Source organism: Rhamphochromis longiceps, linkage group LG3, assembly GCF_057381845.1.
Source record: "Rhamphochromis longiceps isolate RC_006_pf linkage group LG3, R_longiceps_female_GT1.1, whole genome shotgun sequence".
In the NCBI taxonomy this organism is placed as follows: Eukaryota; Metazoa; Chordata; class Actinopteri; order Cichliformes; family Cichlidae; genus Rhamphochromis; species Rhamphochromis longiceps.
In genome coordinates this window covers 47628674-47650144 of record NC_140559.1, presented here as the reverse complement: position 1 = coordinate 47650144, position 21471 = coordinate 47628674, and the positions used below count along the sequence as shown (strand labels likewise).

Below are 21471 nucleotides of genomic sequence, written 5' to 3'. Positions count from 1 at the left end.
CAACCACTACCACGGGTCCTCCCACGACAACCACCACTGCCCCACCGACCACCACTACCACTGCTCCTCTGACGACAACCACCACTGCCCCACCGACCACAACCACGGCTCCTCCGACAACAACCACCACTGCCCAACCGACCACAACCACGGCTCCTCCCACAACAAGCACCACTGCCCCACCCACAACCACAACGGCTCACCAGACAACAACCACCACTGCCCCACTGACCACCACCACTACGATTCCTCCAACAACAACCACAGCTATGACAACAACCACCACTGCCCCACCGACAACCACCATCACGGCTCCTCCAACAACAACCACCACTGCCTCACCGACCACCACCACTACCACGGCTCCTCCGACAACAACCACTACGATTCCTCCAACAACCACCACAACTATGACAACAACCACCACTGCCCGACCAACCACAACCACGGCTCCTCCCGCAACAACCACCACTGCGCCACCGACCACCACCACGGCTCCTCCCACTACAACCACCACTGCCCCACCGACAACCACCACCACGGGTCTTCCCACAACAACCACCACTGCCCCACCGACAACATCCACCACTGCTCCACCGACCACCACCAAAACGGCTCCGACGACAACAACTACCACTGCCCCACCGACAACCACCATCACGGCCCCTCCCACAACAACCACCACTGCCCCACCAACCACAGCTCCTCCCACAACAACCACAACTGCCCCACCGACAACAACCTCCACGGCTCCTCCGACGACAACCACCACTGTCCCACCAACCACCACCACGTCTCCTCCCACAACAACCACCACTGCCCCACTGACAACCACGAGTCCTCCCACAACAACCACCACTGCCCCACTGACAACCACTACCACGGGTCCTCCCACGACAACCACCACTGCCCCACCGACCACCACTACCACGGCTCCTCCAACGACAACCACCAGTGCCCCACCGACCACAACCACGGCTCCTCCCACAACAACCACCACTGCCCCACCGACAACCACCATCACGGCTCCTCCAACAACAACCACCACAGCCCCACCGACCACCACCACGTCTCCTCCCGCAACAACCACCACTGCCCCACCGACCACCACCACGGCTCCTCCCACAACAACCACCACTGCCCCACCGACAACATCCACCACTGCTCCACCGACCACCACCACCACGGCTCCTCCAACAACAACCACCACTGCCCCACCGACCACCACCACGTCTCTTCCCACAACAACCACCACTGCCCCACCGACCACCACCACGGGTCCTCCCACAACAACCACCACTGCCCCACCGACAACCACTACCACGGGTCCTCCCACGACAACCACCACTGCCCCACCGACCATCACTACCACGGCTCCTCCAACGACAACCACCAGTGCCCCACCGACCACCACCACCACGGCTCCTCCGACAACAACCACCACTGACCAACCTACCACCACCACGGCTCCTCCCACAACAAGCACCACTGCCCCACCCACAACCACAACGGCTCACCAGACAACAACCACCACTGCCCCACCGACCACCACCACTACGATTCCTCCAACAACAACCACAGCTATGACAACAACCACCACTGCCCCACCGACAACCACCATCACGGCTCCTCCAACAACAACCACCACTGCCTCACCGATCACCACCACTACCACTGCCCCACTGACTACAACCACTACGATTCCTCCAACAACCACCACAACTATGACAACAACCACCACTGCCCCACCGACCACAACCACGGCTCCTCCCGCAACAACCACCACTGCGCCACCGACCACCACCACGGCTCCTTCGACAACAACCACCACTGCCCCACTGACCACCACCACGGCTCCTCCCACTACAACCACCACTGCCCCACCGACAACCACCACCACGGGTCTTCCCACAACAACCACCACTGCCCCACCGACCACCACCACTGCCCCACCAACAACATCCACCACTGCTCCACCGACCACCACCACCACGGCTCCGACGACAACTACCACTGCCCCACCGACAACCACCACCACGGCCCCTCCCACAACAACCACCACTGCCCCACCAACCACGGCTCCTCCCACAACAACCACAACTGCCCCACCGACAACAACCTCCACGGCTCCTCCGACAACAACTACCACTGCCCAACCGACCACCACCACGTCTCCTCCCACAACAACCACCACTGCCCCACCAACCACGGCTCCTCCCACAACAACCACATCTGCCACACCGACCACCACCACGGCTCCTCCCACGACAACCACCACTGTCCCACCGACCACCACTACCACGGCTCCTCCGACGACAACCACCAGTGCCCCACCGTCCACCACCACCACGATTTCTCCAACAACCACCACAGCTCTTTCATCAACAACCACTGCCCCACTGACCACCAACACGGATCCTCCGACAACAACCACCACTGCCCCACCGACCACCACCACCACGATTCCTCCAACAACAACCATAGCTATGACAACAACCACCACTGCCCCACCGACAACCAACACGGCTCCTCCCACAACAACCACCACTGCCCCACCAACCACGGCTCCTCCCACAACAACCACATCTGCCACACCGACAACAACCTCCACGGCTCCTCCGACAACAACCACCACTCCCCCACTGACAACAACCACCACGGCTCGTCCGACAACAACCACCATTGCCCCACCGACCACAATCAGTACGATTCCTCCAACAACAACTACAGCTATGACAACAACCACCACTTCCCCACCGAAAACCACCACGGCTCCTCCCACAACAACCACCACTTCCCCACCGACCACAACCACGGCTCCTCCCACAACAATCACCACTCCACCACCAACCACAACTTCCACGGCTTCTCCAACAACAACCACCACAGCCCCACAAACAACCACCACCACGGTTCCTCGCACAACAACTACCACTTACCCACCGACAACAACAACCACGGCTCCTCCGACAACAACCACCACTGCCCCACCAACAACCACCACAAACACGTCTCCTCCCACAACAACCACCACTGCCCCACCGACCACCACCACAGCTCCTCCGACAACAACCACCATTCCCCCACCGACCACCACCACCACGGCTTCTCCAACAACAACCACCACTTCCCCACTGACCACCACCACTACGATTCCTCCAACAACAACCAAAGCTATGACAACAATAACCACTGCGCCACCGAACACCACTACCACGGGTCCTCCGACAACAACCACCACTGCCCCACCGACCACCACCACAACAGCTTCCCCGACAACAACCACCACTGCCCCACCAACCACCACGGCTCCTCCCACAACAACCACCACTGCCCCACCGACCACCACCACCACGGCTTCTCTAACAACAACCACCACTTCCCCACTGATCACCACCACTACGATTCCTCCAACAACAACCAAAGCTATGACAACAATAACCACTGCGCCACCGACCACCACTACCATGGCTCCTCCCACAACAACCACCACTGCCCCACCAACCACCACAACAGCTCCCGCGACAACAACCACCACTGCCCCACCGACCACCACCACGGCTCCTCCCACAACAACAACCACTGCCCCACTGACAACCACCACCACAGCTTCTCCGACAACAACCACCACTGCCCCACCGACCACCACCACGGCTCCTCCGACAACAACAACCACTGCCCCACCGACCACCACTACGGTTCCTCCCACAACAACCACCACTTCCCCACCGATCACCATCACGGCTCCCCCGACAACAACCACCACTGCCCCACCGACAACCACCACCACGGCTCCTCTGACAACAACCACCACTGCCCCACCGACAACCACCACCACGGCTCCTCCGACAACAACCACCACTGCCCCACCGACCACCACCACTACGATTCTTCCAACAACCGCCACAGCTATTACAGCAACCACCACTGCCCCACCGACAACCACCACCACCACAGCTCCTCCGACAACAATTACCACAGCCCCACAAACAACCACCACCACGGCTCCTCTCACAACAACCACCACTTACCCACCGACAACAACAACCACAGCTCCTCCGACAACAACCACCACTGCCCCACCAACAACCACCACCACCACAGCTCCTCCGACAACAATTACCACTGCCCCACAAACAACCTCTACCACGGCTCCTCCAACAACAACCACCACTGCCCCACCAACAACCACCACAAACACGGCTCCTCCCACAACAACCACCACTGCCTCACCGACCACCACCACAGCCCCACCGACCACCACCACCACGGCTTCTCCAACAACAACCACCACCTCCCCACTGACCACCACCACTACGATTCCTCCAACAACAACCAAAGCTATGACAACAATAACCACTGCGCCACCGAACACCACCACAACAGCTTCCCCGACAACAACCACCACTGCCCCACCGACCACCACCACGGTTCCTACCACAACAACCACCACTTCCCCACCGACCACCACCACGGCTCCTCCGACAACAACCACCACTGCCCCACCAACCACCACCACCACGGCTTCTCCAACAACAACCACCACTGCCCCACCGACCACCACCACCACGGCTTCTCCGACAACTACCAACACTGTCCCACCGACCACCACCTCAACAACTCCCCTGACAACAACCACCACTGCCCCACCAACCACCACCACGGCTCCCCCCACAACAACAACCACTGCCCCACCGACAACCACCACCACGGGTCTTCCCACAACAACCACCACCACGGCTCCACCGACAACAACCACCACTACCCCACCGACCTCCACCACTACGATTCTTCCAACAATCGCCACAGCTATTACAACAACCAGCACTGCCCCACCGACCACCACTACCACGGCTCCTCCGACAACAACAATTACCACTGCCCCACCGACCACCACCACCACGGCTCCTCTGACAACAACAATTACCACTGCCCCACCGACCACCACCACAACAGCTCCCCCGAGAGCAACCACCACTGCCCCACCGACGACCACCACGGCTCATCCCACAACAACAACCACGGCTACTCTGACAACAACAACCACCAGATATGTTGTTTTCAGATCCCTTCAAAGCAATTTTACCAAGGACTTGTCGAATTCATCATCTGATGCTTTTAAAGACCGATCTGTATCTATAAAGACACAGGTAATCGTTTACTTTTCCCACTAATATATAGCATTTATTAGGTATGTAATTAGTTTTTTCCATCGTTCGAGGCAAATCTGCTCCCCTCTTTGTGGAAAGCAGAATGAATGCTGTGTGCTCTGTAAACAGAATAGACATTAAAACACCAAATACTCAGTGAAATAAATGTTTAAAAAATGAATTGCAGATTGCTGATCTAGAGAGAGAGGTGAAAACATTAGACATCAGGAATATACAAAATTAATAGAGCAAGTACTTTTTTTTTGTACTGAACCATCATTGCTACTCACTATAGAGGTCATGTTCTTTGATTTGCCCTTTAATTAGTCTTCTGTCTTACTGTAAAGTTTACAATTGATATAAAATTCGTCTGTTTGTGTACATTAAGAAACAGATAGACATTGTTTTAAGGAAATCTGCTTTGTGTCTGCAGATTGAACCTGCTTACAAAAACTCGTTCCCTTCCTCCTTTGTCTCCTTGGCCGTTGTGAGCTTCAGGTAATTTCACTATTTTGACATATAATGTTAAGAGCAGTGACCTAACGCCCTAAATATTCAAAACTATCATTTTTGTGTCTGCATTTACAGGCAAGGATCAGTCATCAACACCATAGAACTTCATTTTTTAAACTCATCTGTTCCAAATGACACTGAAATTAGAAGTGTTTTGATCAGTCAAGCCTCAAACGTGACAGGCTTTGACATCGAAAGGGCCTCCATCACTGTCAGTTCCACATGTGAGTACTATTTCGTTATGTTTGATCAAAAAGTCTCAAAGGTTTTAGAGGGACTTAGTTAAATGTTTTATGTCCATTTTGTCCTTATTTTAAATCTACCACAGTGATCCCAACAACTACCACAGTTACCCCAACAACAAACACAACACCATCAACTACATCTGCTGCAACAAAACCAACATCTGCTCCAACAACTACCACAGTTACCCCAATAACAAACACAACACCATCAACTACTACATCAGCTGCAACAACAACAACATCTTCTCCAACAACTACCACAACTACAAAAGCTCCGACTGCACCTGTCCAAGTTTTTCTGTTTCTACAGTTCCTTGAACCATATGTACCTGAACTCACAGACCCCACCAGCAGTGTATATCAAGATCGCAAAAGACGAGTTGAAGAGACGGTGAGTAATATTTCAACTTAATATATCTTTTATTGACTGACACTTTATCTAGAGAACAAATCTGAAAGCATACATTTTCTTTCATTTAAATAGGCATTTTTAGACAATGTAATTTTTAAGTTGTTTCACCATGTTTAAATTTTCTTTTTGTGTTAATTTTTTGCAGTGTGATAGAATCTACAAACCAAAATTTCCTTTCTTCATCCGTGCCATTGTCATTCGGTTCAGGTAAAAAAAAATTTTTTAACAGTAATTAAGTTACTTTCCTCTAAATTATTATTTTTAATTTAATTTTAATGTTAAATGTATCATGTAACATAGTTAAACCATTCAATAATCTGCCATTATTATCTAACATCTGACTCACTTTCTTTCATGGCACAGTCTTGTTAGAGTCCAAACACGAGTGGATAGAACTGAGGCAGAGGTGGAGCTTGTGTTCAATCAAACAGCACCCAATGCACAAGTCCCAAATGATACTACTATTGTTCAAATTTTGAAACAGGCTATTAACAGTTCCAGCAGCAATTTCAGCATTGCCATAGTTCCTGACACAATATCAGTAACTTCTGGTGAGTATTTGAAAATGCAAACGAAATTTATTTTGGAGTTAATCAAGGACAAAGAAATTATTTTAGTCTGTACATAAATACATATTAATCTACTTCTGAAAAATATTTTATAGTTCCCATCAATGTCACGACTGTTGCACCAACTACTGCCAATTCCACTACTGCTGCACCTACAGCTTCCACAACTACAACTGCATTATCTACAACTACAGCTTCAAGTGGAGCATGCCACAAGATCAATCCCAGCACTGTTTCCCCCCTGGTTCTCTTGTTATGGCTTCTGTCAAACTAGCAATAGCATCTGTGCTGGTTTCCATGTCAATGGCCAGCGGAACACAAACTCTTTCACTGAAATGTATTAAAAAAAGAAAAGAAAATAATGACATTAGAAACCCAAGCCATGTGATTATCTAGAATGAATCTGGCCTGAAAAGAATGACACAGACTTTAACCACCCAGTTAATTTAATCATCTACAGCAAATCTGACCTAAGAATGCATGAACAAAAGCTTTAAATATATCCTGTGGGTTGGCCTGTAGTGTAGAGGCTTAGAACTTTACGCAGTTGAGCTCATTATATAGTGCCAAGCTACAACAATAGTCACATCAAGGTGCTTTATGTTATAATGTTAAGGTACTTTTATTGTAAGGATCCTACAATAATACAGAGAAAACACTGGCCTGTTTAGGTCCAGGTCACTTGCTTGTAAGTGTGTCTCTGCCTTCATGTCTGTTAACTGTTCTTTTTCGTACTGGGGAAAAAAGGTCAAAATGCACAAAGTTTTTAAATTTTTAAGAAAATTATCCACAACTCATCCATTATTTTCTAAATCACTGTAAAGCTGGGTTTATATACACACACACGCGCACGCACACACGCGTGCATGTATGTATGTGTATGTATATATATATATATATATATATATATATATATATATATATATATATATATATATATATATATGAAATACACAGTATATATCACATATTAGATGTAAGAGTGTAAAAAGTAGTAGGTGTCCCATAAAAGCACAGTCACTTTTCTTATTTATACAAAGTGTATTTTTATAATTTTCCATTTCTGTATTCTGCGAGATTTCTTTTCTTTTTTTTTTTTCTTCTTTTTTTTTTACACATTTTCTGTAAGAAAAATCATAATGAACAGAATACAAAATTTATGAGAAATGAAAACAGTCTCCTGTGACGTCTAACGGTTTGGGTGGGTAAAGAGAAAGTTGATCAAGAAACTTTGAGGTCAGGAGCTTTAATTAAAAAAGGCAAGGTTTGCAGATTGGTCTCTCAATTAAATTAAATTAAATTAAATTTCAATTCCGTTTTATTCATGTAGCGCCAAGTCACAACAGTAGTTTCCTCAAGGCACTTTATATTGTAAGGTAAAACCCCTACAATAATACAAAGAAAACAGAGAAAATCCCAGATTTCACATGAGCCCCTATGAGCAAGTGTTTTCGCGACAGTGGGAAGGAAAAACTCCTTTTTAACAAGAACCTCCAGCAGTAAGAGGCTCAGCAAGCAGCGGTCTGGGAATTTTCCCCCGTGTAGTGAAACGGGCCTTAGGTTTAGTGCTCTCCGTCTCGGCTGCATGAGATCACATTCCTGCAGGTCTGTTGACATTCTCAGGTCGTTGTTGTGGGTCCAGCTGTTGCAGCATTTGGTCAGTGTCACGTATGGGGGAGAGCAGGAGTCCAGTCAGCCTCGGCTTTCAGGGCCGGCAAAGCAGCCTGTAATTAAATATGTATAGAAAAAACAAAAACAAAACAAAACAAAAACAAACAAAAAACAAAAAACAAACGAACAGGAAAATGATGTTGTTGGCTGTGTTATTCAGAGGGGAGACAATGGGGCCAGGCCCTGTGTCAGCCTTCTCTCCCCCTTTTTTTTTTTTTTTTTTTGGTCTCCCGATATAATCAACTCCTAACCCACCAAGTTGACAGGACAACACCGGTATATGTTAAAATTCTTAAGATCATGTTTAAAAGCCCAAAAAAAGGAACTTTCTTTCATTCAGTAATCACTTTTATTAATCAATCAACAGAAAACATGTCACAATTTGAATCTTTTAACCACTAAATTTGTTGTGTCTTGCCTGGTTGGTTAGACCAGTGTTCCCTTTTTTTTTTTTTTTTTAGTTAAATTGTTGTCCTGCAACCCAGAGGGTTTCTTTGTCAGTAATGTATAGACTTCATCATTTAAGTATGTTAATTTTTCTTTAACCTTGCTGGAAAATCTTCACGTGTTCATGAGTGTAAGCTGTTTCTTCATTGCGTGTATGTGCATTTGTATAAAAGCAGGTTAATTTTATCTTTTCTCAAACTAGGCGTTACCTTAAAAGGAGCCTTTCTCTCAGATTTCTCTGCTTGTGTGTGTTTTTGTTTCACCTTTTTGTTGTGATGCTCCGGACGCCTTCCCAACCTCCACAAGTCCGTTGGCCCCAATTTTATGTGTTAAAACTTCTCTTAATTTCTCCTCTAATTCTCTCCTCGCTGCTGTCTTTTTCACAGCTGCTGATTCGTGCTGGGTGTGGTTCCCATTACCTATAATTTTGCTTCGGCCGCTGTGCTTGTGGGGGCAGTTGGTCCAGGTCCGCAGCTTCCTGTATTAACACACTAAGAGATTTATTTAATTTCATTTTCATCACTGTTAAACAGATAAGCAGGCAACACGCCTACCTTGACAGCGTAAACTGTACGCCAGTCTCCCAACACATTCCTCTCTGTACTCCTCCATAATTCTCCACTGCACACCTCTTACTATCTCTCCTTTTTATTTTTATTACACCACAGAGTAATACACCCAATTATGCCCGTCTATCTCTATGTGGCTCCAAATTCCCTCTTTATTTTAATTTCACACTCGTCAGGGGACAGGCACACAACAATTTCAACCACTGAAACGAGGAATTCAACCTTTTTATATTTCTTTACTAATCTAGACTCAACGTTTGTTCGCAAAATGTGTCTTGTTCTAGTCCGGAATAAATGTGAACCCGTGATTACACGGCCGTTCCAGTGTTATTTCCGTAGCTATGCGGGGGCCCTCACCTCCCCAAGTCACCACCTCGGCACCCGGACGACGCCGGTCCTGGCCACGCGTCCACGGACAGGAGGGTCGCCACTCCTAGGGCAAATGTTCCACAGGTACACTAGGCATCAACCTTTGATCCTAAAATGTGTATTTGCTCTAATGTCCTCCTAATCAAACACATCAACCGTCACTGTCACTGTGTTCAGACTTCACACACACAAAAAGCACACTCAGCGCGCGCCTCACCCACAGCCAGAGCGCGCCTTACACACACAGCGCGTTTCACCATCAGTGAGACACACAGAGAGCGCCTCTCATCAGCAGAAATTTGCACAGAAACCTCTGAGCTCAACTATTAGATCTTCTGAAGCACACTGCACCATAGACCAAAATACCCCTTTCTCTGCGCCTATGACCGCCACAACGGGGCAAAGTCGCATCATAAAAGTGATGCTTGCATCCCCGAAGTTATACCCGACATCATAAACCAGGTTTTGCTCTATGTACTTCTTGGCAAGTAAAATTTTACTTTGTTTTATGACCGCAGCCCTTAAAAAAAAAACTCGACTGACGCCACAAACCACCGTCAAGCCTCTGTTCAATGTACTAAAATTAGCACCAACCACTACTGCACTTCACGGCCGCACCACCGGAACACGCCGTATCATAAACCAAACCTACGGACGTGTTTCGCTCTCGCGTTGCCAGCGTTCAACCGCACCGTGAAGCCAGCATCTGCTTTTCCTTAAATCAACTTCTATTTCATAGCCGGCAAGAGCCAGGACGTAACCGACACCATAAACAAACTTCAAACCTCGACTTCAATGTACTGAACTAATGGCCGTGTCTTCAGAAGAAATTCTAATGTATTATTGCTACAGAAGCCAGTATTAGACAAAATTAAATGTGGAAGGTAAAGTGGCTGCAACTAGTCCAACGTAGTATGTTATTAGTATCTCGGTAGAAGCAGTTTACTGCAACTAGTCCAACGTAGTATGTTATTAGTATCTCGGTAGAAGCAGTTTATTTAACACACTGGAATTCAGCCTCAACTTATGTTGTTAGTATCTTGCGCCAAAAACCAGACACCGACCAATTTACTGTGAAAATACGTGTGACTCAGTGAACAGATTAATTTGGAAAGCCCAATATGCACATTTGGTATTTATAATACAACAGGCTGTGCTTACCTTTTTATTTTTGGACCGGTCCTCTGTTCACCTCGCCTCACGATCTCACCAAAGGTCAAATCTGCACCTCCTCAGCACACCAAAGATCCGGGTCACACGGCACCAAGTTGTTGAAATCTCCCAATTCTTTGAATCTTTGGGCTGAAGGAAGGACAATACTCGGTGTATAAATGCTCAATCAACAAATCATTTATTTCCATACAATTCAACAATAAGAGCATTACAACGTCCGGACGGGAGAGATGCTACCAGAGGGTCAGGCACATGTCTCAAAATGGTGACGGGTTGCTCAGCTTTTTATAGTCTCTGGTGGCCCCCAGCTAGTCGTAAAAGCCAAAACATCACATTTTTTCTCTGTTACAGCGCCTAAGTTATGACCTCGGCAGTTGTTTCTCTGCTTTCTGTAAGGTGGGGGTGTGGAATGTGGTCTATCTATCTCCCCTGTCTTTAGACACAGAGTCTCCTGCTTACAACCTTCTCTTCATGATTCAACAATTAAGCATGTCAAGAAAACAGTGTAACACATTCCCAGCAGATCAAGGATACAGAGTGATGCACATTTATCTAATGAACTAATATGTGAATATGTTCTGTTAACTCAAAAGTATAATGAGAACTACACTACATACAGCTCACACACTCTATATTAAAGGGTATAATGTGATCTACAGCAGTATTCTAATTCAACTACTTTGATTACATATATAAGGTAACATATAATAACAGAATAATCTAATAATACTCCAGGAACAACAAGTAAGCCTGCAGTCTGAGAGTGAAGTGCTCTCCTGGGGTCATATGGTACTGTAAGGTCAAGATGGAGCCTAATTATTCAAGACCTTGCATGCGAGGAGCAGGATTCTGAATTTAATTATGGATTTAACTCAAGATGGCGCCGAGTATGGCAGCCTCGTCGCGAGCTCCCCCAAGCAACGGCTTTCTTCTGTGTTTAATTTTACTTTTCCTTTATTTTTTCACGAGCAGCACTTGTCTCCTTGTGTACGACCGACAAACCTTACTGGACATAAAAGACGGTCTTTCTTATAACTTTCCGGAGTTCAAGTTTTGCAACACGGACGCTCCGTTTGCAGACCCCCCATTCATCTCACCTGAGACGCCTTTGTTCTCTGGCCCTGGAGGCCGCAAACGCCGACGCAGAGGGAGAAGATCTGGCGTTCTGGTTCGACTGAGACGGCGCACTAACAGACCACCGTTACCCAGTTTATTACTGGCTAATATGCAGTCTCTGGAGAACAAGTTGTGCGAGCTTCGGGCACGGATCTCATTCCAGCGAGAGATGCGGGACTGCTGCGTGATCTGCCTCACAGAAACCTGGCTATCGGACAAAGTACCGGACTCCGCAATACAACTGCCGGGGTTCTCTGTGCACCGCGCGGACAGGTCACAGGATCTTACTGGGAAAAGCAGAGGCGGTGGTGTGTGTTTCATGATCAACAACAGCTGGTGTGATTATGCGAACGTGCACCCGGTCAAATCCTTCTGCTCACCGGACCTGGAGTACCTGATGATTAAGTGCCGGCCATTCTGGCTACCGAGGGAATTTACAGCAGTGATTATTACGGCTGTTTACATTCCCCCACAAGCCGACACTGACCGTGCACTCAGGGAACTGTACAGCGCGATCAGCAGCGAGGAAACCTCACACCCAGAGGCAGCGTTTATCACAGCCGGAGACTTTAATAAGGGAAACCTGAAGAAAGTCTCACCAAAACTCCATCAACACATCCTTTTTAACACACGTGGAAACCGGCTACTCGACCACTGTTACACCTCTTTCCGGGATGCGTACAAAGCCCTCCCCTGCGCCCCATTCGGCCAATCAGATCACTGCTCCATCCTGCTCCTGCCCGCCTACAGGCAGAAGCTGAAACAGGAAGCACCAACCCGGAGGGCGGTGCACTGTTGGACGGACCAATCGGAGTCTGCGCTGCGGGACTGTTTTGATCACGCGGACTGGGAAATGTTTCACGTGGCCGCCAGAGACATTGATGAATACACAGACTCAGTCTGTGGATTTATCAGGAAATGCGTGGAAGATGTCGTCCCATCCAGAACAGTTAAATCCTTCCCAAATCAAAAACCCTGGATTAACGGAGATGTTCGCGCGGCACGGAACACCGCCTTTGCCTCCGCGAACACATCGGACTACAAACATGCACATTACCAACTCCGGAAGACGATCAAAGCAGCCAAACGTGAGTACAGTGACAGGGTGGAGCAACAGTTTGACAACCCTCGGTATGTGGCAGGGACTAAACACGATCACAGACTTTAGAGGGAAAACCAGCACACCGCAGACCACAGCCTCTCTGTGTGAGGATCTAAACGTATTCTACGCTAGATTCGACGCAGCGAACACCATGAGACCGGACAGTGTGCGCACCGCGGATGACGTCAATGCGCACACTGTGTCTGAGGAGGATGTGCGGAAGTGCTTCAGGAAGGTGAACGCACGCAAAGCTACTGGTCCGGACGGGATTCCCGGCCGCGTCCTCAAGTCATGCGCGGCTCAGCTGGCTGGAGTGTTCACACACATCTTCAACCTTTCCCTCTCTCTGTCTGTAGTCCCAGCCTGCTTCAAAATGGCCACCATCGTCCCTGTACCCAAATCCTCCACCATCTCCTCATTGAACGACTGGCGACCTGTAGCCCTGACCCCCATCGTGAGCAAATGCTTCGAGAAGCTGGTCAGGGACTTCATCTGCTCTGCAGTACCCGACTCACTGGACCCTCTACAGTTTGCATACCGCCACAACAGGTCCACTGATGATGCCATAGCCCTGACACTACACACTGCCCTGTCACACCTGGAGAAGAGAGACACGTATGTGAGAATGCTGTTTGTAGATTACAGCTCAGCATTCAATACCATCGTTCCCTCGAAGCTGGACAGGAAACTGCAGGATCTAGGACTGAGCAGCTCCCTCTGCAGCTGGATCCTTAGCTTTCCTGTCTGACAGACGCCAGGTGGTCAGACTGGGCAGCATCACCTCATCCCCCATCACACTGAACACTGGTGCTCCACAGGGGTGTGTACTGAGCCCTCTCCTGTACTCACTCTACACCTACGACTACACAGCCACTAACAGCTCCAACATCATTGTGAAGTTTGCGGACGACACTACAGTGGTGGGTCTTATCACCAACGGTGATGAGACGGCTTACAGGGAGGAGGTCAGTGCCCTGACCCACTGGTGTCAAGACAACCATCTCACCCTCAACGTCGCAAAGACAAAGGAGCTGATAGTGGACTTCCGGAGGTGCAGAGAAGTACACACCCCCATCACCATCAACGGCGCTGCTGTGGAGAGAGTGAGCAGCTTCCGGTTCCTTGGAGTACATCTGGCTGAAGATCTTACGTGGTCAGTACACACAAACAAAACAGTGAAGAAGGCGCAGCAGCGCCTCTTCTTTCTCAGGAGACTGAAAAGATTCGGCATGAGCCCCCGCATCCTCAGGACCTTCTATCACTGTGCCATTGAGAGCATCCTCACTGGATGCATCACCACCTGGTATGGCAACAGCACCGCCTACAACTGCAAAGCTCTCCAGCGAGTAGTGCGGTGCTCTGAACAGATAATTGGAGGTGAGCTTCCCTCCCTCCAAGACATCTACAGGAAGCGGTGCCTGAGGAAAGCGGGGAGGATCATCAAGGACTCCAGTCACCCCAGCCATAAACTGTTCAGACTGCTTCCATCAGGAAGGAGGTTCTGCAGCATCCGGTCCCGTACCAGCAGACTGAGAGACAGCTTCTTCCATCAGGCCATCAGACTGCTGAACACTTCATAGACACCTCAGCTTCACTACTGGAACTTCAACATTATGCACTCCACACTGTATATAAATGCCACTTGTTTTGCACATATTCAACTCTGTATATTTTATATATTTTATTATTACTATTATTATTATTATTTTTTTTTTTTTTTTTTTTTTTTTTTTTTTACTATTTAATTTGTAAAAATGTGTATACACACACACACACACACACACACACGTTCTTGTATTTTGCTCGTTTGTGTTGTTGTGTTTGCACATCTCTGTTGCTTGTGGGGCTCGCACACAAGAATTTCACTCGCATGTGCTGTGCCAGTGTGCCTGCACATGTGATGTGACAATAAAAGTGATTTGATTTGATTTGATTTGATTTGATTTGATTTGATTTGATTTAACAGGGAGCCAATGAAGGAAGGCCAATATATGAGAAATATGCTCTCTCTTTCTAGTCCCTGTCATTACTCTTGCTGCAGTATTTTTGATCAACTGAAGGCTTTCAGGGAGTTTTTAGGACAACCTGATAATAATGAATTATAGTAGTCCAGCTTAGAAGTAAAAATGCATAGTTTTTCACCATGAAACTAATGTATAATTTAAAATGCATTACTTTTGTTTTTGATTTTCCAAACACATTGAGATTTTATAAAAAGTATCAGTATTGGATCAGTATTATCGATATCAGCCTGAACTTTACTTTATATCGGATCAAAAAGGAAAGCGGTTGTATTGCACATTACTAGACTAAATAAATATCAGTGGTATTGAAATTAGCTGTTACTTTTTCTCTAATAGTGAACAAATTCACAAAGTCATTACTATTTAACATTAAAGGAATGCTTGACTTAACAGAGCTCTGACTTTTGGCCAGCTTGGCTACAAAGAGAAACCTAGGGCATTTCATATTTTCTTCAGTGTGAGATGCATATTTTTCCAGGCTAAATGAGGATTGTCTAAATTAGTGAGATGCCATTTCATGTCCAGCTTACCAGTTTTCTGCTTTAAGGTGCGCATTTGAGAATTATACCAGGGAGTCAAGTTCTTCTGATTTGAGTGTTTTTAAAGAAGTACGATTATTGACAAGATAATCAACTGTTTCGTTTCCTTAAATGATTTTTTACAATAATGTCTCACAACTTGACAGTGTCAGGCTTGGGTACGTTGAAGAATCATATTAAACTTTATTAATCCCCAAAAAGGGCAATTTGTTTGCAACTTACCTACACAACCTATTCTCACAGTCAAACTCACACAATCTACAGTATTTAGCGACTAATCACAAATACTGTTACATGTCAAGGCAGAGATCAACAAACAATCAGGTAAAAATAAATAAATAAATAAAAAGTAGAATAACAAAGAAAAATGTCTAAAAATGAACAACCACAGACAGAAGGATTTTAAGTATCTGTTGGTTCTACACTGAGGTACAAGTTGATGGTCAAAGATAGTGCAGTCTTATAAATCTGGATATCAGTGTTGTGAGTAACACAGGCTTTATACTCAGTGTTTAAGCTTATGAAGCCCTTTGTTTTTGACACATTTAAGTCCAGATAGTTATCATGAGACCACTTCACAAATTCAGGACCATCAACAGACTCAGAACCTTGAAGCAAGGACAAGAGTACAGTGTTATCAAAAAACTTAAGTATAAATCTGTTCTCATAAGATGTCCTCTAGCTTTCGGTGTACGTAATAAATAGAAGGAGTGGCTGAACACATTCCTGAGGTGAACAAAGCTTGACACAAACCTAATGGATTTTTTGTCCATTAATAAGGACGTCTTAAATTCTTTCGGTGAGAAAGTTTAAAATCAGCATAAAGAGCTAGTCTGGGAGTTTAAATTGAGAGTCCAGTCTGATTTTAGCAAGTCTTTTCAGTGAGAACAGAGAATAACCATTAATCTTTGTAGTTTTATTCTTTTGGTTCTGGGATTTTATTCAAATTATGTAACACAGTCTGGCAGCCACAGCAAGATTTCTCTTAGGAGAAAATATTTTTACTATTCTTTCTTTTAATAATGATTGCTAAAAGAATCATAGTAAAGCTGGAAAGACTTAGTTACCACATGTGTGACCATCGCCCATTCATCATTTATTTAGGTCGATCACTACCCATACTCCCTTGTTACTTTGCCTCATATCTAAACAGAAAATCAGGCTAGTCAGGGGTTAAAGTGCGATTTGGAAGGTGGGAGAACTCTAATATAGGTTGCGGTGGTGGAACATCAGGAACAGAATGATTTAGTATAATTTTTGAAATAAACTGCACTTGGTTTCTGTTGAAAGCTCCAATGCATTTTGTGTACAGGTTGTGATCAGTTGACCTGCTCTTTGTGGATTTAGCCAGCTGAGTTCAAAAAGATATAAGCAGAGTTATCATGACTGATTTCCAACCCTTAGACTGCATAAAGTTGGACTTTTGTGAGTAAATCTAATGTAAAAGCTCTGGACTTCTTGGTATTGGTTGTTAGGCCCATTTTTGTTTCTTTATTGTCAGGTCCTAATTCACAGTTCCTATCATCTAATAAAGAACATGACTTTGCGTATTTGGGAGCCTATATAAGGTTGGTGCATTTCAGGCAACCAACTTGGTTTTCTTTCTCCTTTGGTTTGCTTGTGTTGTGGTCATTCCTAATTTAAGAGAAATGATGATTATAGGTTAGCACGTAGTTTCCTTTTGTTTTTTTTGCTTTAGTTTAGAATCAATAATTAATTTATAATTATAATTAATTGAAAACTGTTCCTGTGTTTATCTCCCTTTTAAGGAGCTGGACATAACAAGTGGGGTCTCACCTATTATAAAATTTGCAGCAACGTTGAATGTTAAGGCTGTGAAGTTGGCTAGGGAGATCCATAGCAACAATTTTCATTTGGACTGAGAACTGTTGGAGGGGTTATGTTTCTAATAAACTGACTTTCCATGTCCAAGATGAATCATAAGTACCGGTTATTCATTATACAACCTTTTGGCTGTTGCATGGCTGCACCATTTTCTATCTAGCTGAAACATTTTTGTGTTTCCCAACAGGCAATAATAATAATAATAATAATAATAACTTTATTTATAAAGCGCTTTCAAACAAAGTGCTGAACAGCTATTTGCAGATACAAAAGATAAATAAATAAAAGCAATACAGAAAAAAAACCAATACAATTTAAAAACTAATAGGCATAGAATTAAGAAACAGTAAGGAGATTTCAGTACGGGGGTAATGTGCTCAAATTTTCCGTTTTGGTTAAAATGCAAGCAGCTGCATTTTGTATCATCTGTAAACCTCTAAAACTTTTCTTCAGTAACCCAGAAAGAAGAGCATTACAATAATCAATGCTCGAAGACACAAATGCATGGACAAGAACCTCTGCAGTTTCAACTGATAATTGACACTGTATTAAAATAATAACAACAGTTACTTAGTGATGATAATAATAATAATAATAATAATAATAATAATAATAATAATAATAATAATAATAATAACCCTCTGATGCATAGTGGTCACTGGAGTGGACAGCTACTAAAACGTACATATCTGTTTAATGCATTGGTTTCCATGGTGGAACTGGATATTAGCCTTTAGAGTGCTCTCTGCTACCATACTCCATTGAGGTCAATTCAGTGTTCAGTTAGTGCAACTGCAAGTAAATTTCCTCTGAATCAAAGATGGCAGACAAACTGCCACCCTTGCCGACCACTGCTTGCATATCCTGCCAGTCCTTCTATGCTAGAAGAGCCCAACAGGTAAAAAAAATATGACGATATGCAGTAACATCTAGGGAAGGATATTATCTGTTTGGAATAAGAAATTGTTATGTCTAATACTTAGAAAACTACAATTAACTACGTGTCCAATGAAGTGGATATCATGCATTACCCACTATATTTTTTTAACATAAGTCATAAGTTGCTTCACTATTTCTTGGGACTGTTTGGTTATAAGTAAGGTTATAATTGTTACATTTAAAAGCTACTCATTTAAAATATATATTTTTGTGCAGATCAGCTGTAGTTTGAGTTACTATAATAATTATTTTATCATATTTTGTAGACTTCAAATGCAGCAAAGAATAAGGCAGCGTACAGAATTGTCCAGGAAATTCCATCCAGCTCCATTGATGATGATTTCATTAATGAGTGCAATGATGATGAGTTTAGTGATAAGTCCAGTGATGATGAGTGGCTGCCAGAGAAGAACAGAGACATAGGAGCTAACTATAGACACAGACAGTCAGGGTACAGAAAGTGAGAATAATGAGGGCCAGGATGAAGAGGAAGGTCAGCATGATCAGGGAGCTGTGGGAGATGAGCACATGGCACCTGACCATACTCAAGCCTGCAAAAATGTTTGGAAAGTCCAAAACAATGACTTTGATGGAGAGTCAAAGGAGCTTGCAAAGAAAAGCGTCTGGACTTCTTTAAGTTGCTTGAAGACGTTTCACCTCTCATCCAAGAAGCTTCTTCAGTTCTAAGGTCAAATGGTGGAGAGTCCCAGATATAAACCTAGTGGGAGTAACCCCCCACGGAGGGACAAAAGGACCCCCTGATGATCCTCTAATCGCCTGAGCCAAGGTGTGAAACTGGGTGTGGGTCCCAATCAGCCAGAGCTTCGGGTGTGTTCATTGTGAAACCTGGCCCCACCTTATCATGCGAATTCCTGAGGTCAGATGGCCCAGGATGTGAGTGGGCGTTAAGGCGTCTGGGAAGGGATCTCAAAACTGGATTATAGATGGCAGAGAGTTGGTGTCGTAAACCCCCGCCTCTGTTCAAAGATGGTCGCTCACAGTGGACATAGATGGCTTCTTTCACTCCTCTTTCAAACCATCTCTCCTCTCTGTCCAAAATGTGAACGTTGGCATCCTCAAAAGAGTGTCCTTTATCCTTAAGATGCAGATGGACTGCTGAGTCTTGTCCTGTGGAGGTGGCTCTTCTGTGTTGTGCCATGCGCTTGTGAAGTGGCTGTTTGGTCTCTCCAATGTAGAGGTCTGGGCATTCCTCGCTGCACTGTACAGCATACACCACATTGTTAAGTTTGTGTTTTGGCGTTTTGTCTTTCGGGTGAACCAGTTTCTGTCTGAGCGTCTTGCTGGGTCTGAAATACACTGGAATGTCATGCTTGGAGAAAACTCTCCTGAGTTTCTCTGATACACCGGCTACATAGGGGATGACAATGTTGTTGCGTCTGTCCTTCTTATCCTCCCTCGCTGGTGTCTGGTCTTCTTTTCTGTGCCTCTTTGCTGACTTTAAGAACGCCCATTTAGGATGGCCGCACGTTTTGAGTGCTTCCTTTACATGTGTGTGTTCCTTCTTTTTTCCTTCAGGCTTAGAGGGAACATGTTCTGCCCGGTGGTGTAGGGTCCTAATTACTCCAAGTTTGTGTTCCAGAGGGTGATGGGAGTCAAAGAGGAGGTACTGGTCCGTGTGTGTGGGCTTCCGGTAAACTTCGATGTTGAGTTTGCCGTTCTCTTCAATGTGCACAGCGCAGTCCAGGAAAGGCAAACAGTTGTCCTTTGTGTCTTCCCTGGTGAACTTGATGTTCTTATCCACAGCGTTAATGTGCGCAGTGAAGGATTCCACTTCTTGGGTCTTGATTTTGACCCAGGTGTCGTCCACATATCTGTACCAGTGGCTGGGTACTCTTCCTTTGAAAGAGCCAAGAGCCTTCCTTTCCACTTCCTCCATGTAAAGGTTGGCTACAATAGGTGACACGGGGGAGCCCATGGCACAGCCATGTTTTTGTCTGTAAAAGCCTTCGTTGTACTTGAAATATGTAGTGGTGAGGCAGAGGTCTAACAGTGTGCAGATCTGATCGGGTGTGAAGTTGGTCCTGTCCTCCAAGGAGCTGTCTTCTTGTAGTCGTTTTCTGACAGTCTCCACGGCCTCCGTGGTGGGTATGTGAGTGAAGAGAGAGACTACATCAAAGGACACCATGGTTTCATCTGGATCCAGGGTAAGTTTCTGGACCTTGTCTGTGAAGTCGGTGGAGTTCTGAAAGGGTGGCCTTTTGTTGTGGGCAGTCTGAGGTACACCCGTGCACTACTCATGATGTCAGATCAGCATCCTGATGTGGCACACCTGTGAGGTGGGATGGATTATCTCAAATAGCAGATGTGCCCACTACCACACATTTGGACTGATTTGTGACCACTGTTTGGGAGGGATGGTTATATTGTGTATCTGGAATGAATTTTAGGTGTCTACGTCCATCCCATGGGGAATGGGAGCAGTAACAAAGGTGTTGCGTTTATATTTTTGTTCAGTGTATAATGGTTATTTCTCGGAGGGCTGTGAAATGAACTGTGGTCTACCCCAAGGCAGCTGCCTCGGTCCACTTCTCTACTCAGTCTTTACAAATGATTTGCCATATGTCCTGGATAAATCTCATCTTGTAATTATGCTGATGATTCCACCATGTTTTATTCAGCCAGTAGCCACTCTGAATTGACAAGCGTATTACAACTAGATTTGCTGAACGTGTTTGATTGGATAAGTAAAAACAACATGATTTTAAACGTGTCTAAATCCATGTTAATAGGAAGTAGAGTACGCTTAGTCAACAGCCCTAAACTAAAT

At 45.8% G+C, this 21471-nt stretch overlaps 1 protein-coding gene across 1 annotated transcript; it reads left to right on the top strand.

The window, feature by feature from the left end:
• Positions 1-5739: 5739 nt before the first annotated feature.
• LOC146675092 (uncharacterized) lies at positions 5740-7163 on the top strand (the record flags this gene model as incomplete). Its single annotated transcript, XM_085401133.1, has 5 exons — positions 5740-5885; positions 6068-6299; positions 6466-6527; positions 6684-6871; positions 6985-7163. Coding segments are annotated over 5 exons (807 nt in total), but the record flags the coding sequence as incomplete, so codon positions are not given.
• Between the last annotated feature and the right edge of the window lie 14308 nt (positions 7164-21471).